Source organism: Neofelis nebulosa, chromosome 16, assembly GCF_028018385.1.
Source record: "Neofelis nebulosa isolate mNeoNeb1 chromosome 16, mNeoNeb1.pri, whole genome shotgun sequence".
Lineage (NCBI taxonomy): Eukaryota > Metazoa > Chordata > Mammalia > Carnivora > Felidae > Neofelis > Neofelis nebulosa.
This window is the reverse complement of record NC_080797.1, coordinates 35,410,156-35,431,809: the sequence shown is the minus strand read 5'-3', so window position 1 is coordinate 35,431,809 and position 21,654 is coordinate 35,410,156. Positions and strand designations below refer to the sequence as shown.

Here is a 21,654-nt window from a genome sequence, read left to right as displayed (position 1 = left end):
GTCTGAGACTTCTGTTCAGAATGGGTTTCCCAGGAAGGGTAACTAGTGGTCAGCTCTGTCCTAAGGGTTACTCAGAGCTCATCAATGAATAACTCTTTATAGACATCATAATTAGAAGACCTCACCAGGCCAGCCCATCTCATCCTTCAGAGGCCTTTGGGTGCAATCTGCATAGGTTACATCTTCAAACACTGCTTTGTTACTCTCCTCTGTCTCATCACATAGAGAAGCAACAAGCTTCTCTATAAACCAGGGAACTAGACTTAGAAAGTCATTTCTTTTGACCCGCTAAATCGAATCTATCTTTTGACTTTATTCTCTGGCAGGATTCATTCCATTAGCTAAAACTCATGATTTCCTCCATCTCAAAATACACAACACTTGTTACTGCATAACATCGCCCCTGAGGCTTTCTATGTCGGGGTGACGCTCCTCTGTACTGAAGCTTCATCATGGTCCTGGCTTGGGCTTCAACCGAGTGTGCTGTTTTGCATAATGACACTGATGTTGCGTGTCTCTTTGTAAAGCTGCTTGGTTCCACTGAGTTGCAGTTTTCTCAAAGGAGGTGAGTGTGGGGTGAAGATCCTTGCCCTCATATCTAAGACTGCCTTTCTTCCCAACCCTTTAAAAAGAGTCCCTGTGGCCCTTGGTAACCAAACATGAGCCAGAGTCAGTGACAAGAAGTGGCGAAGACAGAGTGTGAGAGACAGAAGCCTGTAGCCCTCCTTCACTCACCTGTGTGCACACAGTTCTCTCACTGAGTCTGACTTCAAAAATACCAGTCTCTAGAAGCAGGAAGCCTACTGCAGATGGAAAGGCAGAGCTGTGGTCTTGGGATGCTGTCTTCAAACATGGTGGTGTTACAGATGGATGCATCTCAACCAGCGGGAGGGAAAGGTGTGGACCTGTAGACTAGCCCCCAGGAATCGTGCCTAGCCCACAACCTACTTTTTCTATGCTGTGGCTCCTGCTGCAGGAAGATGCGTGAGGCATCCAAGGGTTTGTGCCCTGTAAGGGAACCTCGCCCATCACATAATATAGGGGGTGCAAACGTCGAAGACAGCTCCTGTGTGTGGAGCCTCATACTGCCGTGTCCTCTGGGTGTTAGGAAGTGGTGCCAGAGAAAACTGTAGGTCAAGAAAATTATGAAGACTCTTAAAAGAAGAGTAATAAATAATAATAATAAGTAATAAATGATCTATTATTCTAGGTGTACAACTCTTGAGGCTTTGATGAATGGAAAAACCACACTTTTATTCAAATTAGATAGGATTTTGCCATCGGGTTTCTTAGATCCAGCTCCATAATCCACAAAGTTTATCCACTTAATCAATGTTGTTTTCCTCCTACCATGACATCATCTAGACACTAGGAGTGCGTCTATAAAAGACGCAGTCCCTGCCTTAGAGTAGGGGAGACATTTGTGACACGGCACCACAGTGGCCTGTGGAGGTGGTGCCACACTCACTCTGAGGCCTTCAGACATGTTATCATCTTTCTCCCCATTAGCCATTACCCTGCGGATGGCCCCAGAGCAGAATCCACTTTTCCCTTGCAGCTGTCTATTCCGTATACCAAGTAATTCTCTGTGGCATCAGCTGGGTGTCCTATAGTTCAATTTAATCCCTATGTTACCCACCTGGATTTAGCATCAGATCTCACAAGGCAAAGGCTCAGTCCCACAAGGCTGCCCTTCTTCAGACACCAATCGTAAGTTCCAGGTTGTCACCTGTCCTTCTGAATGACTGGCTATAACTCAGTGTTCCCGTGACCCCTTCCTTGGGTTTGATAATTTGCTGGAATGACTCCCAGAACTCAGGGAAACATTCATGTTTACCAGTTTAGCATCAAGGATATGATAAAGGACACGAAGAATAGCCTGATAAAGAGACACATAGGGCAAGATATGTGGGGAGGGGTGCAGAACTTTCATGCCCTCTCTGAACGAGCCAGGCTCCCTGCACCTCCATGCGTTTGTCTTTGTACAGTGTTTATGTATCCTACTCAGGAGAACTTTCCATACACTTCATGGCAGAATCAGTAAGGAGTTTGTTCACAAGAGCTTCCCCAGAAGCTCCGAGGTCTGGGAGAAAGAGCACCCAGCCACCAGGGGGCTGGGGGAAGGTAGGGAGGGGGACTCTGTGAGGAATCCACCTTCTCATGTTCTTTGGGTACCTATAAAGGTACTCTTTATACCTTGAGTATGTGAGTATAGTATAGTATAGTATAGTATAGTATAGTATAGTATAGTATATGAGTATGAGTATAGTCTCATAATCTTCGGGTAACTATAAAGGGATGGCCAGGGTCATAATGTTGAATCTGGTGTGTGGTTGAAGCCTGTGAGAGTAGAGCCACTCCCCTGGGCAACGTGGAGACCCATCCAATATATCCCTCACCTGCAGAGGAGGGGCATTCACAGAAAGGAAAGAAGCATTCAAGGGCTTAGGTCCTCCTTGGCCTAGCGTCTGGGAAGGAGCTCCTGGGAGCCCAGGGGCTGGGTACGGTATCCAGCAGACAGAGGGAAATGTGAGCTAGAAGGAGAGGGTGTCAGACAAGACCCCTTTCCTCCCAGAACCATGAGATTGGACAGGTCTGTGTGCCCCACAAGCAGGCTGTGAGTTGGGCCTTCTAGACTCATGTCCCATGGATCCCTTTTGCTATTATCAAGGTGGAGCTGAATCCCCTCTCAACCACCCATCCTCCACCCAGCCACAGGGAATCTGGGGTCCTTTATGCACTCTTGACCAGTATCAGAGTGACAGAATGCTCCAAGTCCTGGCCCTGGAACTTAGTGCCTGAGGACAGGTGACCCAAAAGGCAGGACCTAATTATTTGGCCCCTTCTGCACCCCAGGAGAGCCTCCTTCTAGGGCTGACAAGGCAGGATTAGGGCTGTGTTTTCATTTAAGGAAGGGGTATTTCTGGACAGCCTCTGCTCCCAGCGCTGCCCCTCATTAGCCAGGTGGCCCAGAGCAAGTCAGCCAGCTCTTCTGGTCCCTGGTTCCCCACTGAAAATACAAGCTCTGGAACAGACCATGGGCTTGAACTCTTGAGCACAACCCAAGTAAGAATTACACTGCACATTTTGCAACTATATATGTGCTAGACACACATACATATTATTTTCTATTCTGTTCTCTCTTTCTCTCACTCTCTTGCTCTCTCTCTCTTGCCCTCTCTCTAGCTGATCAAAATCCACTAAAATGACTTCACAGACCATCAATGGATCACAGCCATAGTTTAAAATACACCACACAGGTGCCCACTGTAACTTGGTGAAATAACCTGACAACAATAGACACACAACAGGCAGCTTCATTTATTAGTTTATTCTTTTAACTTATTGGCCAGGAACCAGAAGACAGATGTAGCTCCCCAAGTGCTGCAGAAGGAAAATGGCCCCGCTGAGAGAACTTGAACGTCAAAACACAGGCGGAAGTCGCGAGAAGCCGCAGAGCCGCAGGGATGCCCCACCCCAGAGACGAGCCGTCTGTAAGGTGGGTGTCAGCCACGGGGGAGTCTCCAGCTTCCCGTGTGTGTCATGTGCGGCGACAGGAAGGTCCCCACTGCCCTGTGTACGGGATCTGCTGCTACCATGGCAGCCTTGGGCTCACAGGGTGAGCTCAAGGAGGAGGTGCCATGTGGGGCTTGTGGAGTGCAGGTCACGGGACACGCTTGTGGGTCGCCCGAGGGAGCGGCATGTGGATTGAAGGCATTCTGCAACCCAGATGCACAGAGATGTCCATCCTCAAGCCCAGCAGCTAAGAAAAGACAGACTTGGCCTGAGTCCCTGCCCTCCTGCCTTACTAGCTCAGGCCCCGGGGCCAATTACGTTCTTTGAGCCCCGTATCTTCATCTACAATAACAAGGACGGTAATGTTAACTGCATGGCCTGCTATTAAGTCTTAGGGAAAATAATGCTGAAATCCATAGGAAGAGAGACAACAGGGCTCACCAGAGAGGACTGGATCTTCTGTTCACACATAGGTGCTCTTCCCACATGCAACACTCCAAATACTTTCCTGCCACATGACTTCTTTGCTGCCATCATTCTCTGAGCCTCAGTTTCCTCGATTACAAACTGGGGCCCCTAGTACCCTCACATACTCCTTCAGCTATGGCACAAGCAAAATTGACTAGGCCTGATAGAGATGAGGGGAGTCCAGTCAGATTTTTTTTTTTTTAGTTAAAGAAAAGTGGCATATCTTTATTTTAATTTTTTTTAATGTTTTTATTTATTTTTGAGACAGAGACAGAGCATAAGCAGGGGAGGGGCAGAGAGTGGGGGAGACACAGAATCCGAAGCAGGCTCCAGGCTCTGAGCTGTCAGCACAGAGCCTGATGCAAGGCTCGAACCCACAAACCGTGAGATCATGACCTGAGACGAAGTCAGACGCTTAACCGAATGAGCCACCCAGGTGCCCCCCTTTCTTTTTAAATGTTTTTTTTTTAATTTTTTTAGATGTTTATTTATTATTGAGAGACAGAGAGAGACAGAGCATGAGCAGGCGAGGGGCAGAGAGAGGGGGAGACACAGAATCCGAAGTCAGGCTCAGGCTGTGAGCTGTCAGCACAGAGCCCGATGCGGGGCTCGAACTCACAAACTGCGAGATCATGACCTGAGCCGAAGTCGGGCGCTTAACCGACTGAGCCACCCAGGTGCCCCTGTTTTTATTTATTTTTGAGACAGAGAGAGACAGAGCATGAGCAGGGGAGGGACAGAGAGTGGGGGAGACATGGAATCAAAGTGGCATATCTGAAAGAAAGAAAGAGAAAGAAAGAAAGAAAGAAAGAAAGAAAGAAAGAAAGAAAGAAAGAAAGAAAGAATAGAAAGAAAAATTTAAGGTAGGCTTTATCATGTTGCATGGATTCAGTGAAGGAAGACAAAGTGCCCAGAGCATCAGAAACGTTCTGACCACAGATATTCCTCCTTCTCCCTCACCCTGCTCATGGCCCAAGGCCACCGGCTAAAAGGAAAGAACCAAAATTAAGGGCCAGGCATGAGAGCAGTTGGGCACCCTGAGGAAACAGAACCCCAAGTGTCTGCTGGGACAGGGGGGCACCTGTGGCCGAGAAGGAAGGAACTCAAGAGCTCTGGGCAGGTGTGTGATGTAGGATGGTCACAAGACACGCATCAGCGTCCTGGAGATGCTACAAACACTGGCCCTCCTCAGCCTCACACGTACCCGCAGTCCTTGCTCTCCAGAAGGTTCCAGCACGTGGTGATCTCACCCTCCAGCCTGGCCTTGACGTCCAGCAGCACCCGATACTGCCGGTTCGGCTGTTCCTCGGCCAGCTGGGCCTCCGCGCTGCCCATCGGTAGCTGGATCACCGCCGGTTCCGGTGGTAGCCGGACCCAGGCCTGTCCTGCGAAACCGCCCTTAGGCAGTGGCCGGCCCCATGAGTAGCTCCCCACCCTCAAATCAGGGAGGGCTAAATGCGCTCCTTGCCAGTGCCCTCTGTTGCTAAAAGGGATGTTTCATGTCATCTCTTTGGAGAAGCTGAGTTCTGGTCCCCGAGCGACCATCTGGCGTCTCCCTGGAGGGGCACGGCCTTGAAGATGCAACAGTCACCTGGAAGAGGCAGAGCTCGGTGAGCGCGGGGGCCTCTGGTCTCGGCGCCGGCGCCCAGAGAGACAGGGCAGGAGAACGGAGGGGTGCCGACGTGTTGGAACCAAAGGAAAATTAGAGTGGGTTCGACCCCTTCCTGCCCCAACCAGAGACCAGAGGGGCTGTGCGCTCCCCGGGGACCCAGAGCAAGTCAGCCACAGGGTCTGGCCTGCGGCCCGGCGCTCCTGACTCCAGCACGTTCTCTCCCTCTACACCAAACCTGTCCTGTTAAAAGGCCAAGTGGTAAACATTTTGTGCCTCGCAGGCCGTACTGGCTGTTTGCGCTAAACTTCTGGTCTCCGCCATTGCAGCGCGGGGCAGACGCAGACAGTGTGGCTGTGTCCCGGTGAAAGTGCATTCACCAAAACAGACAGCAGCTGGGTGTGACCTGTGAGCTGCAGCTCGCTAACCCCACTCTACACGACACAACGAATGAGGCCTGAGAATTGGACCCCTCACAGCACATGGGGAGACCCTTAGCCTGCCCTGGAGCCAAAGCGCTGGGGCAGGGGAAGGGCATTGCCCAGGTAGACTCCAGAAGTGGGCACTGCACCGTCCCCTGCCCCCAAGACATTTAGACCGAGACCGGCAGTCCGTCCAGATGCTCTTTAACCTCAGAGCAAAGCAAAAGCTGCCCGGGTAGGGGCGGGTGGGGGGTGGCTGGTGTGGTGGCCTCGTTACTGCTGCTACTTCTGTTCTTTCTGAAACTTGGGTGTCCAAAGGCTCCAGAAAGTAACTCAGCTGCCGAAGTCACTGGGGGGAAAGGCAGAACGGGGAAGTGGGGGGACTTGTGTGCCAGCCAAAGCAGATTTTCTTTAATTGGCATTAATTGAGCACTTATACTATGCCAGATATCACGATAGTTCAGATGCATTCTGTGCCAGTAACGCGGTGAAGGAGGTAGAGTTACCCCCCTTTCCAAAGGGGAGGAGCTTGCAGTTTACAGAAGTTAGGGGACCCGCAGAAATCACACCGCGTGTGGTGGCGGAACTAGGATTCCAGGAGATGTTTTTTGAAGCCGGAGTCACTGATGGTTTCCATTAAGGCAAGAGGCTCATCCGGGTATTTGGTTACTTACTTAGGGCTAAGGGGCAGGGACTATTTGGAAATAAATTTGCCTCGACCAGTTGTTCAAAAGGATAGAATGCAAACGATCTTAGGACATTTCTATTTAGCAAAACTGAGATCATCACACTCATGTGCTAAAATTTATGAAACACCAGACGAGAATTGTTTTATTGTTAATGATCTTCCCAGTTACCGCTCAGCATATCCTTTTTTTGATCATACCGGAGAAGTCTTCCCAATATTATAGGGAGGGTGCCAATCAGTGTCATTCAGTCCACGAGCTGTCCTGGTGACTCTGCCAGTCACTGTGTCCGACTGCTGGGCCTTTCTCTCTGGAAGCCGTCGCCCTCTGGCCAAGCTTCCCCGAACCCACCTCTGCCCTGTGGGCCCTCACTCCCACGCCCAGGAGGAGGCCTTGCCCTTGCACAGTGAGAGACAGACCCAAGGCTGCGCACCAGTCTCCTTAATGCCTCAGGGAAAGTCTCATCTTTGAAACACATGTCCTCTTTCTTTTCCAGTCCCCACTCAGGGAGGATCCTGCTACCTGTGGGAGTTTATCCCAAACATCAAATACGACAGAGGTTTTATTACTTTACCGTGGTCCTAAGTTTTCCTGTAAAGTGGAGTTAATGAAATCCAAATGCTTTGATATGAGGACAGACTTCCTCTGAGGATCCCCATATGTGTAACACGAGATCCACTTTCCAGGTCCCGGTGCTGGTGGGCAGAAATATTCCCCAGCGTCTACATCCGTGGCTTCTGCATCCCTCACAAAGTGGAGATAGACCAGGAGGGAGGATAGCTGTCAACCTCTCTAGCTTGGAAGCATCATCCCAACACAGAGGATGGCGACCATCCATGGCCAGCAGAGGGGGCAGCGCTAACTGCGCCTGAGCCTTGGGGCTTGGTATCCTATAAAAAGCTTTAATAGGCATTTGGGTTGTCAGACAGGTCCTGGCAAGTCAGATGACACACAAGGTGGAAAGAGGAACCAGGTTGGATCGGACAGTATGCTCTGAGGGAAAAGGAGCCTGCACAAGTCCCCAAAGGGCCCAGGGGACCTGGACTCCTGGCCTACAACCCCTGTGTCATTGCCCCTGGCCACAGCCTGAGTCCGTCCTCTTATTGAGCCAAAGGCTCCAAGGATAAGGAGATTCTGAATTTGGTGGTTTCCAGATATTTTTTTAATTGGGAACTACGGTCCTGGGAAGGAGTTTCAGCATCTCAGAGAAAATATCTCTGTTCTTAGGGACAGGAAAGAAGGCAAAAGGAAAAGTATTTATTAGCCTGAAATAATAATAAACCTTCGTGCTCGGAGAAAACATCAGGGAGACCCGCTAGGCTTGGCGTGAGAGCACTTACTTTGATTCCCACCTGTTGGTTGGTGAGTGCATCTTTCCAGCTCTCTGGGCCTTAGACTCCCCATCCATAAATGGGAGAGGCTGGGCGACATCATCTGGAAGGCTCCTTATGATTCTGATAGCTTAGGATAGTGTTGTTGAATAGAACTTTCTGGAATAACGGAAATATTCTACATCTGCACTCTAGTATAGTACCCCTAACCACATGTAGGTACTGAGCACTTGAAATGTGGCTAGTGTATTGAACTGAATTTTTCAGTTTTATTTCATTAAAAATTCAATAGCCACATGTAGTCTGTGGCTACCATATCGGACAAGACAGAAGAGGCCTAGCATTTTAGAACCATAGATCTGGTTCTGTTCAGTCTATTGTGTTTATCAAGCTAAGCACATTCTAGACAAATTTGCATGGGGACTGAAATTAAGAGGGATTGCCAGTTTGCACTCAGTTATGAGAATATCCACATGGCCAGAAGCTCCTCTCTCTTGACATTCCAGATCACCGAAATGCTACCCTCACCTCCCCACTCAGGAACCACAGCTGGCTAAGCAGTGTGTTTGTGTCTCCCATCAGGCTCACAGCCTCGCCTGCCAAGCCTGCATGCCGGATCCTGTCCCGAGAGCCCCAGGCGGCTCCAAGAGCCAATTCACTTCTCATGATTTCTTGGCAAGTCCAGAGGGCAGATCTTTAACAGAAACATCACCTCAGCTCATTAAGGAAGAACAGTGTGTTTAGAGGTTGAGGTTCAGAAAGGTGTACAAGATTCCTGTTTCTGGCCCTTTCCTCTTAATCCGCCATGGCCAGTCTTGCCAAGTCAGGTCCTCTGCTGAGCCTCTCAGATTGAGCCCTGATTTTTTCCTTCCCACTGTCACAGCCTGAGCTGAGGCCCCATTAGCTTCTTCCACATACTAGTTATCAGCTCTGTCCCTGCCCCTCAGCCATCTTTTTTACACTCCTCGGTGAAACTTTCTAAAAGGCCACTCCGGCCATGCCATCCTTGGGCTCAGAACCTACAGCAGCCCTCCCACAGCTTTCTGGATGGAGTCCAGGCTCCATCAGAGATACCTGGGGCCTCCCCGTGGTCTGACACCTTCCTACCACATGAGATTTATTCCCACCAACCTTCCACAGGGACCCGCTGCTCCAGCCAGCAAGGCCACTTAAGGCGTCTGGAGCCAGACCTTGGCTTCCACGCAGGCCCCACGTGGCTCTACCTCTTTTTTGCTCAGTAGACATTCAGGCCCATCTCAAATGCCACCAGCTGCAGGAAGCCTTCCCTGCTCTCCCCAGGCTGGTACTTTGTCCCAGCCTTTGTTAGCATGTGCTCTTTCTAGGTAGCAATTTGCCATGCAGTGGAGTGCTTCGAGTAAGTGCTTCAGGGCACACAGCTGGACCTGGGTCCGAATCTTGGTCCTTGCATGTAACTTTGGGCAACTGACTAACCCATTCTGCACTCCTCGGTTTTCCATTTCTAAAACGGACATGAGGCCTACCTTACACGGTGGTTGTGCAAGCCGCATAGGCCAGTCTATGTGTGCACCATAGATGTGCTCAGGAAGCGGTAGTCATGGTTATTATTATTTACACTGGCCCCAGCTCCGTCGCCAATCATAGGCTTCCGGACAGTGGGGATCACTTGCATTTTTTTTTTTTTTTTGGTAGCCCCTCCCTGCATAGAGCTGTAGTTTGCAAATACAAGGACTCAGAATACGAATTGCTTGATTTATCCCTGGGGCCTAACAGCCTATACTGAGTCCTGGGTCCACTACATACTAGTTGGATGACCTTTGGGCAAGTTTCTTAACCTCTCTGGCTCTCAGCTTCCTCATTTACAAAGGGGAGAAATAATGGTACCTTTTTTCACAAGTTGTTGCAATGTTTAAATGGGGCACTAAGGAAGTATCTGGGGGATGACCCTGGGGGTATCTACATGTAAGTAGGCCATTAGTGAAGACGTTTCGAATGAATGAATGAATGATCCCATTGTAACAGCTGTAATGAGGTGGGGAGGTGGGGTCATAACAGTATTCTTCTCAATTACAGTAGTTTGGCCTAGGTTTCAGGCATAATTATCTCCCTCTTCTCTTTATTCCTTTATGACTTGGCTCTGGACTGATCGCCTGGCTTTAACTGGCTTATGGCATGCGGGCCTTTCTAGCGAATGCCTCCCAAGCCTCCGTGGAAACAGACGGGGCCCAAAAATAAGTATAGAATTTGGCCACTTTCCTCTTGAGCCCAACTGAGTAGAACTGGCTGGTGGATACAGCAGCAAAGGCGACAAATAGAGAAAGACGCGTTTGCAGGGCCACTGGATGAGGCTTTATTCGCCAGTTTACTAAGAGCACGTGCCCTTGAGGCAGCACAGACAACCAGAAACATCAGCCAAGAGAACAGTCTGGCTGTGGAAGTGAGAGGCAGTTTTCCAAGACGTGGGGGCCCGGGGCGCCCCCTGCAGCTCCGAGCGTGTAGCACACAGCCCACCTCCCAGCTGGAGGGCTTCCTTGCTGACCACTGAATGGGGGTCAGACTCCACCTGAGGAGGCTCCAGCCTCCCAGCTCCGGTCTGTCCAGGATCCACCGACCCTGAGGGACTTTCAGTAGCGGACCTGAGGACAGGGCACGCAAGGCACACAGACGGTGCGGGGCACACAGATGGTGCGGGGCACGCTGGGGGAAGGTGCACAAGGGGGACAGGAGGGAGTGGAGCACGGGTTACAGGGCAACCTGCGGAAGACAGGCACAGGGGGCAGGATTAGAGAAAAGCCCAAGGCAGCAACGAGTGCGTGGCTCTGCCCCCAGATGCCTCGCAAACTCACCCGCTGCTCACCTTCTCCACTCGGCTTCCCTAATCCCACCTCCGTCATCTTTGCCTGTGTAACCCTTAACTGGCCTCCCCAGCCCCACCCTGGCCCCTCCTAACCACTGTCAGCTTCGTGGCCAGAGTGATCTTCCACAGACACAAATATAAGTATGCCACTCCCTGCCTAGAACGTTCGGTGGCTCCCATTTGGGCCAGGATGGAGAGCAGCTTCCTTCAACTCAACTGTCACAACCTCCTTGAAGCCCTCCATGATCTCTCTGTGTCAAATCCCCCAACGGTACCGTGTGTCCCCTCCCAGAGTGATGTGTGATTGTCCTGTTACGGTCTGTCTCCCCATTAAACAGTGAGGTCAGCAGCCGTGTATGCATACACATTCTGCATACCTGGCCTGGAGCAGGCACTTAATAAGAATGTGTTGGATAAGGTGAACTCAGTACTTAAAACAGAAGGAAGACATGGCAAAAGGAGAAAGGATGATCTCAGAGACCGACGGGTGTGGGCTCAAAACCAGAAACCACAGCCTGGACAGTAGATGGGAACCAAACAGCCCAGAAACTGGACAGGGAGCCCAGGGACCACATCCAGCCTGAAATCCGTTTTGTGTGGCCAGCACCATATTCTTTTTTCATTTGTTGAAAATATTTAAAAATCAGAAGAATTTAACATTTGAAAGACATCTAGATTCCCAGTTTCTCGTGAGCAGTCAGAAGATCCAACCATACTGGATGTGCCTCTCACACGGTAGAAACGGTCCTCCTCGGGGGTGGCGCCCTCGCCGGAGTAGACATCGCTCTCTGGTTCCCCAGAGTCCCACCGTGACCCACGTCACACATGTGCATCAGCACCCTGTTCCTTGCAAAGCATTTGATTTTGCAACCCTTGCCCCAGAGGGTGAAACTGAATGACAGACCAGCAAAGCTGAACGTGGACTAAGAAACCGCCTACAGGGAGCGCCTGGGTGGCTCAGTCAGATGAGCATCCGACTTCAGCTCAGGTCATGATCTCACACTTCATGGGTTCAAGCCCCACGTCGGGCTCTGTGCTGACAGGTCAGAGCCTGGAGCCTGCTTCCAATCCTGTGTCTCCCTCTCTCTCTGCCTCTCCCCTGCTCATGCTCTGTCTCTCTCTGTTTCTCAAAGCATAAGATAAAATGTTTAAACAAATTTTTTTAAACAAAAACAAACAAAAAAAAGAAACCGTCTACAACAGTAATCAGCCCAGTGGGTGTCCACGGGCCCGAGGTGTCCTGTGCCCAGGTGACCGCCAGGCCTTGCTGAGTGCCTGCCCCACCCGGATTCTGACTCTCCCCACTGCTCACATGGCCAGGACCTCCTGGACAGTTTCCCTGCCTGGACCCTCTTCCCTCTACTTCCTGCAACCACCTGTGCCGTCTTCCTGAAGAACAGCTTTGAGCTTTCACTGACTCACTCAGGAAACATTTACTAAGCATCTGCTACATGCCAGGTGAAGGAGATAAAAATAGTTTCTACGATCTCTGAGTTCTAGATGATTACCATCTCACTGGAGAGATAGGCCGTTAAGCAAACTCTATCATTTCCTCCTCCAAACAAAACAAAACAAAACAAAACTGAGGACATCCCACTGCCTATTAAATAAGGTCCTCCTTCCCCAGCATGGCCTTTATGGTTCCCCATGAACGGGCCCCACTGACCTCTTGTGTCTTCCTTCCTTCCCGCCACAGCCCAATCACGTTAAGCCACCTATTGGTCCTCTCAAGCGCAGAAAAATCTTTCCCCCAAGTATGATCTCCAGTTGCCCGTCTCCCTAACCAGACAGAAACAACCTGAGAGCAGATGCCTCGTCGTCATCTGTCTCCACATCCCTAATGGCACCGGGTACATGGGAAGCCCTTGGAAGGAGTTTGCTGACTTGGGAAGGAGCGCAGTGGCCTCCAGTGGGCCAGGTTTGGGATGATAGCATGAACACCTGCCTGACTTTCTTTGGATCATACCAGCTTCCTAACTGCTTCTTAATCACGACAGGGCTCTATCTCCTGGGTAAGCCCTTATAGCCTTCTCCTATAGCCTCCTATAGCCTTCTCCAAACCCATGTTTGCACCCATGTGTACAGCCTCAGCTGGGCCCACTCACTTGCAGTCCTCGCTCTCCAGCAGGCCCCGGTACGTGTTGATCTCGCCCTCCAGCCGGGCCCGCACGTCCAGCAGCACCTGGTACTCCTGGTTCTGCCGCTCCAGGTCAGCCCGGATCTCGGCCAGCTGGGCCTCCACGTTGCTGATCAGGCACTGCATCTGGGCCAGCTGGGAGCTGTAGCGCGCCTCGGTCTCCGCCAGGGTGTTTTCGAGAGAGTCCCTCTACGGCAAAAGGAAAGACACAGTAGTTGAGGAGCAGACCTATCCTCCTGGTTCAAAAAGAACCAAGAAAAGCCAGGTCTCCCTTTGGGCTTGGGAATGACCCCTCCCTACCTAAGTCACGGTGGAAACTGAGGCCCAGGAAGGTTGAATGACTTGTTCAAGCTTAAGCAGTTGGCAGGTAACAGACTGGGATGTGAACCCAGGTCCCCGTGACCCTAAACCCCTTATTCCTTCTTCAGCCTCGGTCTGGCTTCAGACTTTGGATCTGAGGTTCCCCAGGCTCCTCCCCGACAGCATCGTCAAGATCTGTGGCCTTCAGCCCTGGCTGTGCTTTGAAGTCACATGAGCGCCTTTAAAAGGTCCTTCTGCCCGGCCCCCACCTCCAAGAGACTCTGATTTCACTCATCCAGAGAGGAACTAAGCATGGGGAGTTTTTAAAACTCCAGTAGGAAGCCTGGGTTTAGAAGGTTCAGACCAAGCAGAGAACACGCCTTCCTGGGGAGTTGTGTTTGACAGTGTCCAGCTAACCCATGTCAGGGTTGAGACAAGCCCCTTTGATCTCTGGGATGGGTCTTGGGAGCAACCTCAGCCTAGGAGAGGTCAGCTGGGCAAACGTCCGTGGTGGCTGAATCGGGGCCCCCTCCCCCCGCCTGGATGCCGGCACCTAAGCGCATTTGCCGCCTGGGATCCAGAGACCACCCAGCAGCACCCACCAGGCTGTGCTGGGCCTGCAGCTCGATCTCCAGCGTGTTGACCGTTCGTCTCAGATCGATGATGTCCGACTGGTAGCTCTGAAGCTGCTCGGAGCTCGTGGCCACCTGCTGATTGAGCTCCTCCATCTGCAAAGGGGGAGACAGGAGAAGGGCAGGAGAGCCTTCTCAGGGACCCTAGAGAGGCCGGCCCACCTGCGAGAGGCCCACCTGCATGTTGAACCATTCCTCCACGTCCCTGAGGTTGGTCTCCACCACAGTCTCATACTGACACCGCATCTCCTCCAGCATCCTGTTCAGGTCCACAGGCGGTGCAGCGTCGACCTCGATATTAAGGCGGTCCCCCAGCTGGCACCGGAGGGCACTGACTTCCTGAAAAGGCACGAGTGTGAGGTCACGTGATCCCACTCACCACCCCAGGGAGACACAAAACGGTGGGACGAAAGATGCTAGGATGTCTATGTTACAGGGGCCCTTTGAGGCTTGCCGTCCACTCTGCGGAAGCTCTGTGGTCTTCCAGCTCCGACCGGATGTTCCCATGGTGGCGGCAGCGCTCCATCACACTTCCTGTCACTTTGGCAGAAGCCAAGAGCAATGCCAGGGTTTGTCTGATCTCCTCGGGCCAGAATGGGAAACCCATGCCCCCGTATTCCCAGCCACCCTCCCAGCCTGTGTTCGTCTGGGAGGGAGGACAGCAGGAGCCTGGCTTCACTTGGTTCAAGGCCTGAGTGAGAGCAGACGCCTCCCCAGGCTTGGCTGCCAAAGAGAGAAAGTTGTCTCAGAGGCTGCCCGAGTGTGCGATGATGCCTCATTAGTGGCCTCTTGGTGCCGTTCCCAGTTCTCTGATTTAAGTAGGATGAGTCAGTTACCTTAGGGCACCCAGTGAGTACATGGTGACTGATTGTTACTTTGCATTTAAGCCTAAGGAAACCCAGCCAGGTTTCAGAGGCACTTGCTCTTTCAAATCCCCACTCAAGAGGTTGAGAGTCAACGCAGAGAAGGTGGAGGGTGGGGGGCGCGGCACCAGAGGTCCGGTGGTCTACGCAGCACACAGGTGCCCGGGAGGGAGCGATCTCCCTCCGCGGACGTGCGGGAGATGAGGAGGAAAGTCAGAAAATAAAGTGTCGACCGATAGATTTTGGATTAAGTATATTATATGCAAACAGGAGCAAAGAAGGACAGAATGGGGTAAGAAGAAAGAAAACCACTGCAGTTGACTCTCCCTTGGAAGAGCCCCAGCGGCCGAGCCTTCCGGAGAGGGACAGGCCATTCCATGTGAGTTCTGGAACACAACCCCCTCTGGGCCTCAGGCACCACTCTGCCCCCAGAAAGTGATTCTCATGAGAAAAACACAAGCATCTGGCAGTCACACAAGACCAGGAAATGCAGAAGAGAAGGTTGCTTGCATTTCTGAGCAGGGACCAAGTGACGGGTGTTTCACACCCATGACCTCATGGAATGCTTGCAGTAGCCCCGTGTCATAGTGCTGCTCCATTTTACAGGTGAGGAGGCTCAGAAAGGTTCAGTGAGTTGGGCAAGTCACAGAAACAACACACAGCAAGCCTGGGAATTTCAACCCAAGTCTATCCAACCCAAAACCTCACGTGCTTCCCATTCCGCTTCCCGGGGCCACGTCAGCTTGATTTTAGGGCTCACCTCCTCGTGGTTCTTCTTGAGGCACAGCAGCTCCTCCTTCAGGGACTCCACCTGGGCCTCCAGGTCGGCCTTGCACAGGGTCAGCTCGTCCAGGATCCTGCGCAGGCCGTTGGTGTCGGCCTCCACCAGCTGCCGCGTGGCCAGTTCCGTCTCGTACCTGCACAGGGACAGGGTCAGCAACCGAGGGCTGAAACTGAATACAGCACTCAGGGAAGACCCACAGCTACTGGCACTTTTCCAACCCTCCCTGAAACTCACGGAGAGCTGCCCCCAAAGATGTGCGGGGAGGTGGGGGGGGGAGGGGGAGGTGGGGGGGGAGGGGGAGGTACCCCACCATCCCCGGGCCAGACTCACTTGGTCCTAAAGTCATCGGCGGCCAGCTTGGCATTATCAATGTGCACGACCATCCTGGCATTCTCTGCCTTGGTGCACAGAACCTGGGGGCCATGGCACAAGAGGGGGTGCGTTCAGAATAAGAAGGAAAAAGAGCCCAGAGGAAAAGCTGGCAGCTGAAGGGACTCAGCAGCCTGGTGACCATCCCTTCAGGAGCCCCTCTTCTCTGGGACTCTGGGGAATATTTGGTGAACTGCTAGTCCTTGGAGAACTACTAAGATTTATATTTGAAGCACCTAGGTTCTTCATAAATCCAAACGCCCCACTTTGGTCGCAGTGAACAATGTGGAAGGAAACAACGTCGTTAAGTCCGAAGTCCTTCGTGGGACAGGCAGATCCTTAACAAGCGCTAACATCGACTAAAAACTCACCGTGTGCCAGAGGCTGTGTTAAACACTTCACGTGCATCAACTCACGGAATCCTCTGGACAGACCCCTTAGGTGCGAACCATTACTGCAACCAGTTTACCGATGAGGACACTGGGGCCTAGGGAAGGGAAGGCCCCCCTCCCAAAGCCACAACGTGGTAGAACTGAGTCTAGATCCCAGACCTCTTTCCATGTTAAGGACTCTAGCTGAACCCTCAAACTGTGAGACAATCCTATGCCCTGGGGAAGTCTCTTTCCCCTGAATGAGGCTTAATAAGCTAATGAGATTCAAATCTGGAGCTCCAGGCCTTCCGGTTGCCTTCCCGGTGAGTCCTTCCACCGCTTTCCCTCACCTTCTGCTGGAGCTCCTCGATGGTCCTGAAATAAGACTGGTAGTCAGGACACAGGGTGAGCACTTGAGACTGGCAGGCCTCTTGGATCCTGGTCTCCAGCTCCGCGTTCTCCCGCTCCAGCTGGCGCACCTTCTCCAGGTAGCTGGCCAGGCGGTCGTTCAGGAACTGCATGGTCTCCTTCTCGTTGCCATTGAAGGAGCCCTCGCAGAACCAGCCGCAGTTGCCCATGGAACTGGCGATACCACTGGCTGGCCAGCAGCTGCTGGGCCGGCAGGAGCTGGATAGGTAGGTCTTGGAGAGGCAGCTGGCTGGCCGGTAGGTGGTGGGAGTGCAGACAGAAGGCACGTATGTCATGGGCTGGCAGACGTAACCCAGGCACAGCTCGGGCCGGCAGCTCATGCTGCTGGAGCAGACAGAGGGGGGCCGCGGGCAGCTCTTGATGGAAGCCGGTGAGCAGTTGGATACCATGTCAGGGAGGCCCCTTCGCAGCTACAGCTACCTGGATTGTCAGTGTCCACAGACCCCATCCTGCTCGGGCCTTTTTATACCCCTGGAATGAGGGGGCTCACGCTAGAAAGTCACCATGGGGTGGTGTGGATGTTTATACACAGCCCCAGAGGAAGCCGCTAATTAATTTATAATTTGGTTTCCAATAAGGAGTTCCTTTCCTTGTAAAAGAGGCTAAGCTAGTCATTTGGCTAAAGCAGGACTCTGGGCTCCTGTCATTGATCACCAGGGGAGAGCTTCAGGACACATCTTCAAAGGATCAGCTTTGGGCTTGGGCCCTCATTACCCGGGCGGGGCCACCCGGACACCACAGCACCTGGCCCTGTGCCGCCAATGTCCGCTGCGCCCCCGCCCGCTCGGGCCCTGAGAAAGGGCCACAGTTCCGTGGGGTAGCTCTTCCTTTTAATGAGAGCATTCCCTGTGGGAAGAGGCCGGCCCCTTAAGGAGGAAATGTGTGGGTGCCAGAAGCTTCACCGATACTGGCAGTGCTATAAATCGAAGGAGCTGGGAAACAGAAACTCAGAGCCTTCTAAACCTGCATCACTGCCCTACCTAGGGGGAGAAGTGATCTCAGGGAGGAGAGATCCAGACAGAACTCGACACCCAGACAGAAAGCCTAAGAATCAGGGGCATCTTTGCAGCTGGATGCTACTAAGAAAGAGAGACGTGGGGATCCCGCTCTCGGGAAAGTGTCGTGATCATCCCGGTGGGGCAGACGCTCTATCTTGACCATCTCTGGATCCTCCCTTCGTGAATCACCGCCCCCATAGACAGAGATGTCGAGAGTTCATGACTGTAAAAAGGACAGGGGTGGACAGGCTGGAACAGGCTCTACTTTCGCTTTCTACAGCGCAGGGCTCCCCGCGGGACCTCAGAGATGGGAGGCAGTGTGAATCAGCTCCCTGGAGAAGCGGCACCCTGCAGCCCTGGTGTGAGCTAAGCCAGGGGACTGGAGCAGGCGTCTCCAATTATAGAAGCCTCGGGTATTCCTTAAGAAAGCGACAGGCAAGACCAGTGGTTTCCTGTCCTGCCTGCGATACCCGTGGGCTGACACTTCACGTTTAATCTATGGGTGTTACATGGCCACTTTTTATTCATTAATCCTCTCAATATAACACTGGGGTGTGAGTGCTTGTCTTTTTCTTTCATATATTTCTAGAAGTATTGGCGAAAGGGTAGGGAAGGGAAAATGCCACTCAGCCCTGTTCCCTGAAATCTGTTGCTTGAGAGAAGTCAAGATCGAGAATGCTACATAGAGCCAGTGATCTGGCTGCAATACACACCGATAAATAGGCAAGAACGGCTTCGGTCTATGGGAGGAAAGCAAGAAACAAGGCCGACAATTCGGTTTTAAAAGGTCTTCAAATAAAAGGAAGAATTCTTGAGTTTTTAAAAAAAAAAAAAAAAGATAGGGGCGCCTGGGTGGCGCAGTCGGTTAAGCGTCCGACTTCAGCCAGGTCACGATCTCACGGTCCGTGAGTTCGAGCCCCGCGTCAGGCTCTGGGCTGATGGCTTGGAGCCTGGAGCCTGTTTCCGATTCTGTGTCTCCCTCTCTCTCTGCCCCTCCCCCGTTCATGCTCTGTCTCTCTCTGTCCCAAAAATAAATTAAAAACGTTGAAAAAAAAAATTAAAAAAAAAAAAAAAAGATAGAGATGCTAACCTTCTAATTTGCTGTGTGACCTCGGGAAAATTGCTTTACCTCTCTGGGTTTCCATTTCCTCATGCATATCGAAAGGGTTAGACTAAATCATCTCTCAGTTAGAATTCCTGCACCAACCATCAATTCCAGGTCCTTTGTCTGGATGAGCTATTTAGAGAAGACAGTAGCATCAGATGGGAGGAGGTATGATGGCGATACCAGCCAAATGGAATGAGGCGCATTGGACCAGTCTTCAAAATCATAACTAGCATTTATTGGATCTATGCAAGTACCAGGCACTGTGCTGGGTGCTGGGCATTAATTTGCCCATTTAATCCTCATCCAAAAAAAAAACTGTGAAAAATTATTATTGTAATAAAGTAGAGCAGTGGCTCTCGAAATGTGGCCTCCAGACCAGCAGCATCAGCATCACTCAGGAACATGTTAGAAATGCAATTCCTGGGGGCATCTGGGTGGCTTAGTCAGTTAAGCGTCTGACTCTTGATTTCGGCTCAGGTCACGATCTCACTGTTTGTTAGATCGAGCCCCACGTCGGGCTCTGCGCTGACAGAGCTCTCCCTCTGTCTCTGCCCCTCCACTGCTCACACTCTCGCTCGCTCTCTCTCAAAAATAAATAAACATTAAAAAAATAAATAAATAAAGGTAGGTGGGATGCATGCAGGGGTCTGGCCCAAGACTGTCTCCGTTCTTTGAAAAACCAGAATGATTCTAGACAAAAGATTATAAAAGCTGAATTTAGGTAGTTCTACCATCCAACAAGCCAGTTTGGGGGCGCCTGGGTGGCTCAGTCGGTTGGACATCTGACTCAGTTTCAGTCATGATCTCACGGTTCATGGGTTCGAACCCCACACTGGGCTCTCCTCTGACTGTGTGGAGCCTGCTTGGGATTCTCTCCCTCCGTCTCCCTCTGCCTCTCTCTCTCTCTCTCTCTCTTTCTCTGCCTCTCTCTCTCAAAATAAATACATAAACTTAAAAAAAAAAAAGCCAGTTTGCCAACCCGCCCATACACACAGCACTTTCCATCAGCTTTTTAGTGTCATGTCTTCAAATATAAGCGGAAGGATCACCAGACGTTTGAGAGAAGTTTCCAGCATTGCAAAGAGAGACAAAACAAAACAAGCCAACAAACAAATTGCTGAAGAGGAAACTGGGGGAGACTGAAGCAAGGCAGAATTTAAGACAATCTATTAATACATACGTACGTGTGTGTCTGTTTTTTAATAACCTCAGGGATAAAAATGGCAGTCTTGAGACAGTGTTATGGAAGAGGAAGAGAGAACAGCAAAAACATAACTCTTTGAAATTAAAACTATGGGAACTGAAATTTAAACTTCAGTGCGGGTGTTTGAAATTAAAGGAGAGAGTAAAGCCAGAGCTGAGGACTCGTCAAAAAGTACAGTTCAGGAATCCGCTAGCCCTCAGGGTGACGTCAGAGCTGCCCTGAGCTCCCAACTGCCTTGCCAAAAGGCCCTCCCGCTAATGGAGGAGCCCTCAATCCTGGCTGCACCCCGGAATCACTCGGGGAGCTTTCTAATATCCCAACACCAGGCCATATCCCAGTCCAACTAAGTCAGGATTGCTGGGGGTCAGACCACATATCCCATATGCCCCCCAGGTCATTGCAATGTGCGGCCAATGACACACAATGACACACATAGGTTGAGAATCTCTGACCTAATGGAATCAGCATTATATTCAAAGTTGAAGTAACTAATAATAAGGAATAAATAAATAATCGTAAGTGGCAAGGCTATGCAGGATCTGGTTCTCTCCATCTGGGGAGGGGAATTCTGATGGGTTTGGAAGGGGTTTGTACCACAGGGAATGTCCTAAAGAGGACGTGTGGCTGATGGTAAACAGAGTTACCTGGAGCCTGTGCGCTCGAGACAGCGTCCACACATTGCTTGCTAACTGTGGCTCCCCTACGCCCGACTTTCTTCCGAGTCAGAAAAAATAATAAGTCATGGACCTGCCTCTCCACCTCGGCTGCTAGGCGTTGCTGCTTGGAACAAAAGCTCAGAAATGAAACTCCGGGCAGGGAGAATGTAGACGCCCACCCTCACAGCGATCCAGGCCTCCAGCTAGCATAGACAGTCAACAACACGAGCCCTTTTCCAAGGCCCAGCAAAGGCTCGGCAAAGCAGGATGGACCTTATAGTACGGTAAGTGTCATGGCCTCTGTTTTACTGATGAGGAAACTGAGGCTCGGCAAGGGGCTGCCCCGTGCCAAAGCTCCCACTGGCGGTAAGTGGCGGGGTCGGGATATGAACCCCAGGTCAGTCTGACTCCACGTTCAGAGCCCAATTTCATCACACTAACGCCAAGGCCCCTTCGTCGGCCTCGTCTTGCCACTGAGGCAGGGAGTGGGTGCCCTTGCTTTCCCATCCCAAGGCCTCCCTCTGACGAGGGTCAGTCCTGCTCCTAGCACCTGACACACTGTCCAGCCCAGGGAGGCACCCAGTAAAGACGTGTTGAATAAACTGAATGATCGCGAGACCATCAGCCTCTTCGGGGGGCTGAGCCTCAACAAAAGCAGCCAAGGTGTTCCAAGAAGGCCAACATGGGGGGTGGTCAGGATTCCAGGAGTCAGGGGGCTGGGAGACACCAAAGCCCCGGGCCCTCCTTTACAGGGGGTTAGAAAGGGGCGACTCTAGGGGCACCTGGGTGGCTCAGTTGGTTGAGCATCTGACTTCAGCTCAGGGCATGATTTCACAGTTTGTGAGTCCAGGCCCCACATCAGGCTCTGTGCTGACAGCTCAGAGCCTGGAGCCTGCTTCAGATTCTGTGTCTCCCTCTCTCTCTGCCCCTCCCCT

General features: G+C 51.7%; 1 protein-coding gene across 1 annotated transcript; it reads right to left on the bottom strand.

The window, feature by feature from the left end:
- Positions 1–10,337: 10,337 nt before the first annotated feature.
- On the bottom strand, positions 10,338–17,416 carry KRT32 (keratin 32). The gene is made up of 7 exons (XM_058706045.1): positions 16,675–17,416; positions 15,915–15,997; positions 15,561–15,717; positions 14,115–14,276; positions 13,908–14,033; positions 12,974–13,194; positions 10,338–10,765 (listed from the first exon to the last, which is right to left on the bottom strand). Exons 1-7 carry the CDS (start codon positions 17,140–17,142, stop codon positions 10,636–10,638), a joined length of 1,347 nt encoding a protein of 448 aa, XP_058562028.1. The 5' UTR covers positions 17,143–17,416; the 3' UTR covers positions 10,338–10,635.
- Between the last annotated feature and the right edge of the window lie 4,238 nt (positions 17,417–21,654).